The following is a 13,242-nucleotide window of genomic DNA, read 5'->3' as shown; positions in this document are numbered from 1 at the left end:
AAGGGCTTGAGTGCCCTGCCCTGCCCCGGCCCAGGTGCACTTCCTGCTTCTCTGTTGTTCGCCTCCCCTCCTAAAGCCCACTCTGAATTATCCCAGCAAGGCTCATCCACACAGGCAGCAAACTGACTGACTTACTGACACTGAGCAATGGGGAGCAAAGAATCCTGAGATTCTCAGAACCACTGAGGGAGGGAGAGACCTCTGCCAGGGAGTGCCTCGGTGTGGAGTGTTTAGTTCCTAGGCATCCTGGGCCCTCCAACAAGAGGCCACGGCTGTGGGCATCTTGTCCGAAACAGTGAGACAGCCCTGCTTGGAGCCTTCCACAGACCACTGCCTCCCTGGACCTTGACACTGAGAGATGGCTGGTAGGTCTGCCTGCCTTAGACCCCACAGTCTGCTCGGGGACCTGACAAGGACTTTCAGAAGGTGAACTTGTCCCTACTGCAGGAGTCTCCAGATGGTACAAAAAAGGAAGGCTGCTGAGCTGATGACAATGCCTGTATCTCATTGACCCACCATGCAGCTCGTCCTCAGGAAGCCCTCGGGAGCACTGGGGTCTTAACTCCTAAATATTCCTGCAGCCTCTCCTCTTCTCTTCTCCAAGTCAACCTGTAGCCCAATCATCTGCTTATGTGCAGGGACCTTAATTTATCTTATGTCCCCAGGGCCTGCCAGAATGACTTGCACATGGTAGGTGCTCAGGATGTACTGAGTAAGTGAACAATAGACAGGCTGACCACAGAGGCCATGCAGGCAAGCTGCTAAGAGCCTCTGGGCAGACTGATGGCTGTGCTGACAATTATGGCCTTTGTTTTTGCAGCATGGGGGTCCTAGGGAAAGTGTTGTCCCAGCCGCTGGTGTCTCCTTCCTTCCATGTTATGCCGTGGGATTTCTGACCCAACTCCCTATCTGTGGAGATGAACCAGCCTTCGTATGGCTGAGAGGAGCAAGACTGGGCTCATTCCTGGGATCCTATTGTTCCCCATTTCCCACCTGGAACCACCAAGTTCCAGGTCAGTCCTCTGTTGGAAGAGAAAGAAGCTGAGACTCTATAACTCTGATTGCCTAAAATTTCAGTTAGGTGGCATTATCTAGAGGAAGTGCTGGCCCTTGGCTTTCTTCATGTCTGTGGTTCTCAGTGGGGGGCAGTTTTGTCTCCTGAACTTGGCAATGCCTGGAGACATTTTTGGATGTCAAGACCGGGGAGAGGGCTGTGCTACTGGGATCTGGTGCTCAGAGGGCAGGAATGCCATCAAACACCCTACAATGCACATGGCAGCCCCCACCACACAGAATTGTTTGTTTCCAAATGTCAATGGTCCTCAGTTGAGAAGGCCTGCTCTACAGCCACGAAAATGAATCTCTTTTCTATTCCAAAGCCAGGAACTCACTTTTCCACCCGAGTATAATGTTTGTTTGTTTGTTTGTTTGTTTGTTTGTTTGTTTGTTTTAAGCCAATGTGCAGACAGTTAAAAAGTGGGGCCTCCACCTGTTCTTGCAGGGCCGGAACAGACGCATTTGTCACAGACCAGAGGCCCTAGCAGAGCTTGGGATCCCACGTATGGCCGCTGGGGGGCAGCAGCGATTTCTCCTGGTTTATTGCGTGAGATGAATGTAAGCGTTTCCAGCCCACAAAGCCTTTGGTCTGGGGCACCCCCAGGAGCAGAGCATGGAAATGGAGCCCTACATGCTACCTGAGCTAAGAGAAAGTGGCTTTTTGTTTCTTGTGAGGTGCAAGGGGATTTCAAAAAGGGGCTCGTGAGCCACAGGGCCTCCTGGTACAGCAGTCTGGAGGTAAGGCAGCCTCCTTCCCCTTCCACCTCCTCTCCTCTCCACCTTCCTTCAGCCCCCCAGCTCATCCTCATCCAGGGATCCAGAGCCAGGAGGCAGAATCAGCACTGTCCCGCCACCCTCCCTTCCCAGGAATCCTGGCTATGTGAAGCCCAGGCCCTGGGGCCCTTTCCAGCTCCCTGCACGCTGAGGCAATGGCCGCCTGTATCACACCAGGCCGTGAATCTATCCTGACAGCTGTGGCCACCCAGCTTTTCTTTCTTGGAAAGAAGAGTAAGATGGGGTGAGGCTAGCCCTGCCCCCGACAAGGCTACAGTGAGGTAAGGAACTTGAGGGTGCTGGCCACACCAACACACTGTGCAAACACCCATCAGCGTGGCCTCTGCTGTAGGGGGAGCTCCCAAGAGGTGTGGCCTAACACACTGGCCCTGGGTGCTGGGAAAGCGAACAAGGTCACGACTGAAGCTTGCCGCCATCAGTTCTTTCTGGAACAAGGAACTAGAGAAACATACATGGAACACAGTTGAAAGTCTAAAGACTGCTCTGAGCTTGGCCGCTCAGGAAGACTTCCCCGGGAAGGTAGTTCCCTGCCAGGTGTGGAAATGCAGGAAGTAGGAGTGCAAGACTTTGCTCTCATCCTTGCCGGAGGGGGTGTTTGGGATTTGTGTGACTTTAAGACAGTGAAGTGCCAGTAAATAAAGGACATTAAAATGCAGAAAATAATTCAGAAGTGAGGAGGTTTGAGTAGCCACCATCTTTGTTGTTAATACAGTTTATTTAATCATTACCTAATATAATCTTTAGTATTGGCTGCATTTAACAACGAGTTTGTCAAAGTCCTGAAACTCTTAGAAATGGTTCTAACAAAACAGTAGGAGTTAACTCAGGTACGCCACTGCTCTGCAGATCAGAGGACGTGACCCCGAGGAGCCCCTGGAAATGATGTCACATCTGCTGGGCCTCCGGGAAGAGAACCTGATGCTCTAGGCACAGTCTTAGGCTCCCAGGGCCATGGCAGGAACACCTGACCTCCAGCCCTAGACACAGGAATACCAGGAAGGGATGGCCTGGAGTATCTTCGCAGCTGGAATTTAAGATCGAGTGTGTCTGCTGGACACCAGGCTGCCCATCATGCTAGAGCCCCAAGCATTCCAATTGTCACGGGCCCCTCCCTGTCACCTGGTACTGTGACAAAACCAGCTCCATCCTGGCATCTGTCTGTTCTTTCCTCAGCTTCACACACTTGGGTCTCTCACCCACTCTGGAACCTTGGAAAGAATTCAGTTTTCTGGTTCGCTCCCCAGGGTTACACAGGACTCGGCTCATTCCCACCAATGGGTCAGCTCCTTCCCATCCGACAGCTCAGTGTAGCCACTGTCCACCTGCTCTGGCTCTCCGCTCCTTCTCCTCCTTGTCCTCCAAGCTCACAAAATAAGGAAGAAGATAAGGAAGGGCAGGGGAGCTCTTCTGTCTCATGCAATGTCATGGGCAAAACAATGATCTCTCTGGCTGGCACTGAAGAGTAAGGTCCACATGTTTTGGATGAGGGAGAGGAGGCTCTGAAGGGAAAATCACCAGCCCATTCAGTCCTCCCTCCTGGGAACTGGCCAGATAGGAGATAAGGAAGAGAATGATCAAGCTTGGAACAATCATTCGGAGAGTAGACCCGATTGCAAACAGAACCCCAGGGATTCAAGCCTCTCTCCTCCCCACTCTGCCCCTAATTGAGGCAGGAAGCTCCAAGTGTTTCCGCTTTGCCAGCCACACTTACCAATCTCCTCATACCGCATCACCGTGCCCAGATTGGCATTCTCGTCTAGGGAGGAAAGAGGGAACAGAGAAGCATTAGGGAACTGACTTAATGCTACCCAACACACGGTCCGCCTGGGGGCCTACTCAGGAGTATGTGGGATGGGATGGAGTAGGTGGGAGTAGGGGGTTATCGCCTCCCTGCACGGGGGTGGCAGGGGAGGGGGCATCTGTGAATGGAGAGATGTCCAGGCTAATATGGAGAGGGAGCATCTCCTCATGGTCCAGGGCAGGAGTTCACATCTCTGGGACTTTAAGAATTAGACAGCTTCTCTGGGAAGCCAATGACGAACACACACACACTCATGCTGAGAGCCTTCTGTTTCTTTCTGTATTTTAGGGAGGTAGTCCACGAAAGCAATGTCCTCTAAGCCTAGGGAGACCGCTTTTAGACTCACAAGGAGGTGACCCTCTCTCCTTAGTGGTTACCTGGTTCAAAGAACAAGCAAAACTGAGCATGTTGAGATTTGTCACATGACAGATACAGCAAACACCCGTGGAAGACGAGAAAGACAGACACTTTGACCTGTGCTCTTAAGTGTGCAATGCCTGCATGGGGGTTCACTGGGTGTGCACTGAACAACAGAGGTGCCATCTTGGTCCCCTGTCTCCTTTCCTCCTCTTCCATCTCTCTTAGTTCCTTTTCAAGATGCCAGAAAATGGACATCTCAGAAATGGCAGAAATCAGTCCCAAAGAGTCAAAGGAATGAGGTCTGGACCTTTAGCTCTCTGCAGAGTTGAACTGGGGGACCCTGAAAGAGCCCCACAGACTTCAGATATTCTCATCCCTGCTGAGCCCTTGAGGGAACAGCCAGAAGCAGAAAATTAAGGAAAGAGTGTGTGTGTTCGTAGCCTATCAGCAGGAACACTGACACTGCCAGAGCTGGGAGGACCTGAGGGAGGACTCTGGGCCCCTGAAAACTCTTCGGCATGTAGCCTCATTCTGTGTGGGAGATGGGAAATGAACACATCACCGCTGAGGTCTCCCGGCAGCCCGAGGGCAGGTGGGTCACGCCCTTGGGGTTCCCCTAACTGCTTGGCACTGCAGGCCTGGGGACATTCCTGTTTACCACTGTTTTCTCTCCATCACTGCTTTATAAATGGTCACCCCATGGCAGGGGGATGTTTGCTGAATGAATGAAGGGAGGGGACCAAGAAGAGACGGGACCGGGAAAGGTCTTTGCTCCCTTACCCACAAAGGTGAAGCGCTCCACTGGTGGGCGGACACAGCAGATCCGGCTTAGACTTTCTCCCACCTTCCCCAAGATCTTGGCTATAGGAGAGAGCAAGACAGACAGGGACAGAGGGAGAGAACCACTCACAACTTATGCCCAGCATTTGGGCCACTTAAACACCGGGGTTGCACTGGAGGGGGCAGGGGTTGAGCAGTGGGAGGCAGGAGGGTAGAGACAAAGAACAGAAATATGACAGCAAACATTCCTTCTCATTCGCAGTCCAAGGCACAGGCATTTTGAACCACAGACTGGAATCTCTTTTCTGCTCATGTTTATTATTTCATGTTGAAAGTTGGAAAATATAGAAGAGGAAAATATAAGAAGAGGAAGATAAAAAACACCCATAACCCCACCCCTGGAAATAACACCACTGACATGTTGGTATAGTATTTCCTTTCCTCCATTAAAAAAAATATATATATATTCTGCAGCTATGTTTGCATAAATTGGATCGTAGTCTGCATTTAAAAGGCGTAGAGGCTATTGGCTTTTTTCATTTTTTAATATGAGCCTTGGCCTTCATGCCTTCCCATGAAGATAGACTTTGTAATAATCAGACATCCCACTTTGGCTGAGGGGTATCTGGTTTTGGATGATCTCTCTGGGCTGTAATCCAAAAAAATTTTCTGAGCCCCCACATGAGAGCTAAGTAATTCTGGCTCTTTGTGGACTACCCTGTTTATAACAGACTAATAACATAACAGCTTATGGCCTCTAGGCTTGAAAAGTAATACCAGGATCTGTCTCTTACAATTGGTCTGGTAAAATATATATATATTTGTATATATTAGAAAAAACAGGGACCGGGGCGCCTGGGTGGCTCAGTCGGTTAAGCAACTGACTTCAGCTCAGGTCATGATCTCACGGTTCGTGAGTTCAAGCTCCGCGTCGGGCTCTGTGCTGACAGCTCAGAGCCTGGAGCCTGCTTCGGATTCTGTGTCTCCCTCTCTCTCTCCTGCTCATGCTCTGTCTCTCTCTGTCTCAGAAATAAATAAAGACATTAAAAAAAAAATTTTTTTTTTTTAAAAGAAAAAACAGGGACCTTGGAATCAGATAGTCCTGAATATGAATTCTGGCTCTTTTACTTTTTGGGCTGTGTGATCTTCAGCAAACCCCTTACCCTCTCTGAATCTCAGTTTTCTCTCGATAAATGGGAACATAATATCTATAATCGCAGAATTACTGCACTAAATGAGAATCTGTGGAAAGCACTGAACATCGTACAGGCCTACAGTAACAGGTGTTGAGTAAATGTTGAAGCCCTTTCTGTCACTGAAAAGGTGGTTAAGAGTGTGGGATGCTGAATGCAGATGCCTGGGTTTGACTCCTAGTCCCACTACCTCCTCACTGTGTGACCTTGGGCAAGATCCTCAACCCCCTTGGAAGAGGCAGAGAAAAATGCTGCCTTATTGTATCTTTAATTCCCAGTTAAAGGAATTATATTTATATTTAAATGCAGGGGAAAAAATGCACACCACCAACCCTGTCTCTCTCAGTCTCTCTCTCATTGTGACTATTTCTCTCTGATGCTCTATTTTAAGGACCAGGGCATCCGTATCACCTTGTTAAAAATGCAAATTATCCTCTTCCTCCCAGACCTACTAAATCAAATTCTGGGGAAGGGCCTAGCAACCTGGACTTCAACAAGCCCTCCGGGTGATTCTGAAGTTTGAGAACCATGGCCCCACATCCATGTTGCCCTACCTGCAGTGGGCTTGGTGGACACATTGCTGTTCTGGTAAATGGGCTGAGGGGTCTCATTTTGGGGCTGTCCGATCACAGGCGTCATGGAGGGTGTGTTGACATTGGAGAGGATGCAGCCAGTCACCCGCTGGGGAAAGGGAGAGGTGCGAGGTCAGTGTCATTAGCCAAGTTACTTATGAGAAGCATTTCCCAATTATCTCCCAATGCTCATCTGCTCATCTATCATGGGGAGGCCACTCGGAGCTGAGGGAGAGCGCAGTGGTGGCAAGAGCGGGTTCTAGACACGGCCCCACTGCGTGGTTGCACTAGGCTGGCAGGAGGCCGGACAGTTCAGTGCTGCAAAAACATGCGATGTACTGTTGCACAGACACTGGTTCAGGTTGAGCCCCCTCTGTCACTACGTGACCTTGGATAGTTAACTTCTCTTGAACCTCAGCTCAGGCGTTGAACATGGACAGGCCACATAGCTGCCTTTCCGGGTTGTGGGAGGATTAACACGTGAGCATTTGCAAAGCATTTGCCCGCAGAGGTAGAGTATTTGCCACATGACGGCCGATGTTGTAACCTTCTGTGTAACGTGCATACCTGCCCTCCCTGCCTGCTTCACGGGGCTCAAATGAGGTCATGTCTGCGAAAGGGCTGTGTGAGCTTGGGAAAGGTCATACAAACACCAGGCACTATCACCACCTGCCGCTTCTCCAGGCCAGAGATGCCAATGGCGGGCAGAGCCAGAGAGTGGTGCCAGGCCGAGCAGGATGTGTTTGTGTTGCAGGAAGAGGGGGTGGGGTTCTGGGCACTCTCGCGCTTGCCTGCCAGTGTGAATACACATTCCAGAGCCAAACGGAAATTCTATGTGTATTATCCATTGTCCTGTGTTATCTGGCCCGCTGCTTCCCTCTGGTGCCGCAGAAAGCAGAGAGCTGATAAGGCAGCATTTTTCACAGCTGACCCAGAAGCAACCCCCCCTCCCCACGGTGGGTGGGAGGGCCTGCCACTGGGCAACTGAGAAACAAAGGATGGATTTTCAATCCATTTAGCTTCACAAGGGCCATTGCTGATTCAAGGTCCCTTCCCTGAAAGCCAGCATCCCACCCCGCCGGCCCATGACTCGTTCTGGATTATGGAGTCCTGAGGCCAGAGAGCCCCAAGCCGCAGGGTTGTGGCAACCCTCGGAAGGGACCCCTTCCACACAAGCAGGGCAGCACGGCATCCTTCCAAGCCCCAGAAGGGCTGACATTTGTTTTGTGGGGAGACCTGTCACTTCTGTCGTGTTTCGGACAGGAGGAGGTCACAGCAGCATCCAGTCACATCTGGGAGCCAGCTGAGGCCGGACAGCACGGTCTTCTCAGCCTGTTTTGCGGGATTCTCTGCCCAGTGGTGGTTGCTGGAGTGGAAGGGGCAGCCTGCTTCCTTTTTAGTATTATTTCAGCTCCAGAAAAGAAAAGGCCACATTCTCATTTAATAACAGGTCTGGTAGCTGAAGAATTTCTTCCTCCCACTGCACTGCACCATTAATCCCAATGGACTTGTTCTGGGTAGAAAAGAAAAGGACTAGCCACGTGCCCTGTGTTGCCCTCATTGGCCCTCCGTGGGCTCTCAGATCCTCAGGGGCCTTTCCAAGCACGGCCTTGAGTCACCTGTGAAGTGTGCCCTGTGGTAGTCTCTCCAACAGGAACATGGCCTGATGCCAGAAATGAAGAGATGGGGAGCTATCAGCTCCTGCTCCAAGACAGGGACTTACATTCTCTGCCAGCCTGTGCCCATCCCTGCAACAGCTGGGACTCCTGGCTGAGCTCCTCTGGCCCAGACTCCTGCCTCTGGGCATGAGTAACAAAGGCAGGCTTTGGGAGGCCCAGGCATTTAGACAGCAAAATAGCAGCCAGGCTTCATGGCTGGTAGAGCCAGGTCTCAGGCACGTCTGCAGGGTCCCTGATTCCTCCTTTCCATCACGGAGCCTGAGGCTGCTATGTGACTAGAAGGAGCCCAGGCCCTCAGCTGTCCCCCTCCCCCACTGCCATGTAGTGTGAGAAATAAACTTATGTGAAGTTGCTAAGTGTTTAAGAATGTTTGTTACTACAGCATATCTTAGCCTATCCTGACTGATACACCCTTATGTAGTAAGACAGGATGTCTTTTCTTCCTGCCGTTGTTGAGACCAGCACAGAGGGTCAAGTCAGGGCCACCCTGTCTCAGAATCCTTTCAAGGGGACCGGAAAAGACTCAGGATGTGTGTGAAGGGTTCTGAAAACAGAAGGAAGGGAAAATGGGTTTTCTTCAATTCCAAGAGGGACAAACCTAATAGATGAAGCAACAGTCAGCTAGACCCTTTCCCTCCTCCTCTTACTCCTGACTCCCTGGCTTGTTGGGAGCCCTAAACTCCAGCACTATTAACATGAAGCACAGCTGCATGGTTGGTGGAGTGTGAGGATATGGGGCTTGCTGATGGCTCCCCAAGGAGAAGTTTCTGGCCCCACTGACAGAAAACACAGGTGGGTAGAGGTGCTCCCTGAGTCAGAACAATGCTATCTGGACTGCCATTTGGGGCTGGGGAAGGCATGGTGGCCGTGCCAGTGGAGGTGAGTAGGGTCCACTGCATCTTGTCTCGGTCAGTCGGGCCTCCTCCTATGGATGGCACAGCTCTACATCCGTTACTGTGGAAATCGATGGGCTGGTATTGATCTGGGAAGGGTGCTTTCTGCATATTCTGGCCAGTGCTGCTGGCTGGTGTGGGACTCGTTCTAACCTGGCAAGCAGCTCTTCAGTCACTACAACCTGGGCACAAGCCACTGAGCAGTGGCTGTGTGTCCTCAGATAGGTTGGCTCACCTCTCTGTGCTTCCTTTTTATCCACTAATATAACACGGATCAGGACATTGTCTGCCTTGAAATCCTCCCACGGGGGTCTCCTTAATCCCACCTTGGATTTGCTGTTGGAAGGTGAACACCGCCCCGAGTCATACTGAGCAGAGGAAGCAAGACAGGGGAACAGGCTCTGGAGCTGCTCGGGTTCAAGTTCACTGCCCTCCTTCCTGCTGCCTGGGGCTTGGTTTCCCACACAGCTGTCTGGGAAGCAGGAAACTGAACCAGGTCAGTAGGCCAGCAGCAGCACCCTTACCGGCCTGCCCGGCTCCTGGGGGCCACCCGCCCCTCAGCCGCAGCCCAGCTCACCTTCATGAGGTCCCGATGATGTTCCAGCACACTGCAGGTTGTCTGCCAGGTGTCCTGATAGCACTCCCACGGGTCCACCCTGACATGACCAGAAACAGGTTTCCCTGGGTTTCCATTCTCAACACTTTTTCTTTAGTAGTTCCTTCCAGACACTGTATAGCTCGGGGCGCTTAGCAAACCTGCTCACACTGTGTACTTAGATCCCAAATCAGAACAAACGTGAGCTTGAAACACCTTTCTACCCCCCAGCTGCCCCCTCTGTAAAACCAGAGGAGTATGGGGCTTTGGGAAAGTTACGTTGTCTTTTGGCTCTCACTTTCCCCACCTGTAAAATAACTATGGTAACTCTCTTGTGGGGTTATTGGAAGGGCCCAATGAGTTTTATATATAGAGTCTCTTGTGCTTGCCCACGAGATGGAAATTCTCCTCTGGGCCTTCTAGGATTGTGATCGGGATTAAAAGCCAGGCCCTCGTTGAGTGGTGGCTGCAGATACCTGACTTGGGGAATCGGCCCCTGTCTGCCTCCCTGTGCAGGTGGGGGGCCTTGTGGGCATTTATAAAGCAGTGATGGAGAGAAAACAGTGGTAAACAGGAATGTCCCCAGGCCTGCAGTGCCAAGCAGTTAGGGGAACCCCAAGGGCATGGGGGGGGGTGGTGTACCAGTCAGACTGAGAGGCGCAGACCCGCGTGCTGGTCCACCCCTCCTGTACACGCAGATGTGAAATGAGCAGGGATCCAGCCCCAGACTGATGCAGCACTCGGGCTTAATTGCCAACTTAATGAACTGCTAAATTGGGATATTTCTCAAACATTTCCTAAGCAGTTGAGCATTCCCTGCCCACCTCCCACCATGCACATGCACCTAAGTTTCCCAGGGGTAAGATCTCCCTAACCAAAAACCCCTGAGAGTCAGCCTGTGTGTCAGTCTCCCCATACCCCTAACCACTGCCTCCCCTGAGACAGGCAGACACCATACTGGCCAAGTCCTGGGGCTCAGCCCTTATCTCTAGAGCTACCTGAGCCTTGCTAGTGATCTCAGTTCTTAGAATTCTGCCTTCTCCCAATTGCCTAGAGCAGTGCAGGTGGGAAGTGCTGGATGAACATTCGATGAACGAATGAAGCAATTATTTCGGGATCTTCTAATCACATCCAATCAGGATCGACCCCCTGCCCTGTATCTACCCCCTGGACCCCGCTTTCCCCAGAAGATCGGGAGCCAGAATGTGTAAAGGCCTCGCTTCTATCCCTGACTTGACCACAGACGTGTTGTACATGCTCAAACCCCTCTACTTCTCCGGGCATGTCTCTCATCAGAGAGAAGGCAGCTGTCTCTCGACCCAACCTACATCTTCAGGGGATGAGATAGTCTGTAAAGGGCAAGCATTTCTTACACAAATCACTGCACACAAATGGGGAGGATCACTATTTAATTTTCACTTCGCTGCTCTCCTTCCCGCCCAGCCCGTCTCTTCCGTCTCATTCTGAGGTCAGCTTTTCTTCGTTTCCCTCCTTTCACGGAAACCTCTAGGTGCTGCTTATTTTTTCCAGGGGGAGATATTACGGTACAAATGGTGCGCCATTATTTTTTTTAAACGCCATTTTCTCATGCAAATGATAACCGTAGGAACTTTGGGAGCGTAATTAGCATAACTAGTGGAGGAGCCTCGCTTTAATTACAAGGCAAGCCGTACAGATAATGGTGTCTGCTATCTTAGTGAGGACTGTGCCCAGAGTATGAGGGAAAGGCCTTGAGTGCTCGCTCGCAGTGCCTCTGTGCCACGGTCAGCCTGGAGCCCTAGGGAGCCAGAGTCCTGGAAGGGGAAATAGCCAGGGCCAGGGAATACTCCCTTAAAAGGTAGAGTTCGCAGGAAGCAACTGGGGAGGAAAGTGGAGAGGCCTTTCCGATTTCCTGGCCAGGCCTCACCCCAAATCCAATGATGCTTCAGGAATACTGGATCCAAAAGTCCCGGGGCAGAATCAACACTGAAGCTTCCCTCTTCAGTTTGGTGGGCGTTATGGCTTGGTTAAAAGATAGAGCTCTCAGTTGGGCCACCTCTGAAGGTCAGTATAATTATTTCCTCCACAGTGGCTAACGTCTGGGCTGGCCTCCCCACCCCTGTGGGATCCAAATGGCTGAGAGGACGCCTCCTCCTCCTGCACTCACCCACAGTGAGGCCCAGGGCCACCCACCTGATCCACACACACCAGGCCAGCCCTACCTGATCCAGTCGGAATTCTGGACGGCCAGCTGACACATGATGAGACGGTGTCGGCTTGACACAAGGCCCTGGGGAGCAACAGAGCAATCACCAGGAGGCTGGCTCCACTCCCCACAGCCGCCCTTGAGACGCCATCCCTAGCCGCCCGGTTATTCAAGGGCAGCCATTTGTCAGTGGTGACAGGGAAGGAGGGTGTGGCCGCCCTGCAAGTCCATCTGCCACAGAGACACACAGGGAGGGGCGGAGGGAAAAGAAAAGGAATGGAGGGCCTGGGAGTACATCACTCCCGACAGGGTCAGTAGGTGGACCTCTCTGATGAAGTGGCCAACTTGTGCCTGGCACAGGGACGAGACTTAACCAGGCAAAAGTTGCCTTGTCTCTGGGCTCAAGCTGGCTGGTTGGGTGACCTCCCCAGAGGTGTGAGGTGTATCTGGGGAAGGAGGGGGATGGAAATGCCGGGAGGACCCCTAGATTTTCCCGGACATGAGGCAAGGAGGGAGCAGCAAGGAAAGGAATTTTAAATCAGAGCGTAAGAGGCAGAGATAGGTCTTTTCCTCCTAAAATCCGGGAAAGACTTGCCCAGCCCATCACCAGCTGCCAGGATGGCTTCCATGCCAAGTCACTCTTGGCCCCCAGCTGGTGTGCCCGCTCTGCTGCTAATGAGTGCCGACGGGGCCTGGAGCTGCACGCAGCCACGGTCACGGGCAGCTGTTCCTGCCAGCTGCCGCCCGGCCCCCACCCGCCCAGGTCTGACTGTGTTCAGAGATGGGAGCAGGGCGCCAGCTCTCGGGCATCTTGTGTTTCTGGGGAGTGAAGTGGAGATGGCAGCAGGGGCAGCCAGAGGAGCCATCAGGTTAGAGAGGGTGAAGGAGGAACCCACCTGTTTTCCATAGGAGTCGTGGACAGGAGAGACGATCCCACCAATCACAATAAACCTTCCAGTTTTGTGCAGATAATCCCTGGCTCTTTCTAATTAAGAGAAGAAAACCACACGTTATGAAGAGGAAAGGTGTGGATTAAAAGTGATCATTGAAATCAATACATTCCCTCTCTGTAGGGTTTATGTCCTGACAGCTGTCTTGCCATTTAAATGGAAAGTGACAATTTTTGAAGTTATGTTGGTGATTCAAAAAGGTTATGGAGCGAGATTCTGGCCCCCAAAGCAAAAAAGCTTTACAATAGGGGATTCGTCCAATTGTAAAGGTCCTCTGCTTGACGAGTGGGTAGCTTAGAGGGATTAGAACAATCACCTCACTGAGAGCCACTCCAGGGACAAATGGGAATTTACACCTGTGATCACTCACAGAAATTCTAAAA

General features: G+C 51.7%; 1 protein-coding gene across 1 annotated transcript in view; it reads right to left on the bottom strand.

Moving 5' to 3' along the window:
• NMNAT2 (nicotinamide nucleotide adenylyltransferase 2) overlaps nt 1–13,242 on the bottom strand; it is a 169,928-nt gene that overhangs the window by 17,701 nt on the left and 138,985 nt on the right. Inside the window, exons 3-8 of the mRNA XM_042976027.1 lie at nt 12,806–12,894; nt 11,926–11,993; nt 9,707–9,785; nt 6,540–6,666; nt 4,793–4,873; nt 3,563–3,607 (exon numbers count right to left, since the gene is read on the bottom strand). Coding sequence (XP_042831961.1) covers nt 3,563–3,607; nt 4,793–4,873; nt 6,540–6,666; nt 9,707–9,785; nt 11,926–11,993; nt 12,806–12,894 — 489 coding nt within the window. The remainder of the gene's footprint in view (nt 1–3,562; nt 3,608–4,792; nt 4,874–6,539; nt 6,667–9,706; nt 9,786–11,925; nt 11,994–12,805; nt 12,895–13,242) is intronic.

The sequence above is a fragment of the Panthera tigris genome, chromosome F3 (assembly GCF_018350195.1).
Source record: "Panthera tigris isolate Pti1 chromosome F3, P.tigris_Pti1_mat1.1, whole genome shotgun sequence".
Classification (NCBI taxonomy): domain Eukaryota; kingdom Metazoa; phylum Chordata; class Mammalia; order Carnivora; family Felidae; genus Panthera; species Panthera tigris.
The sequence above is the reverse complement of the archived record's forward strand: the minus strand, read 5'-3'. Positions and strand labels throughout refer to the sequence as shown.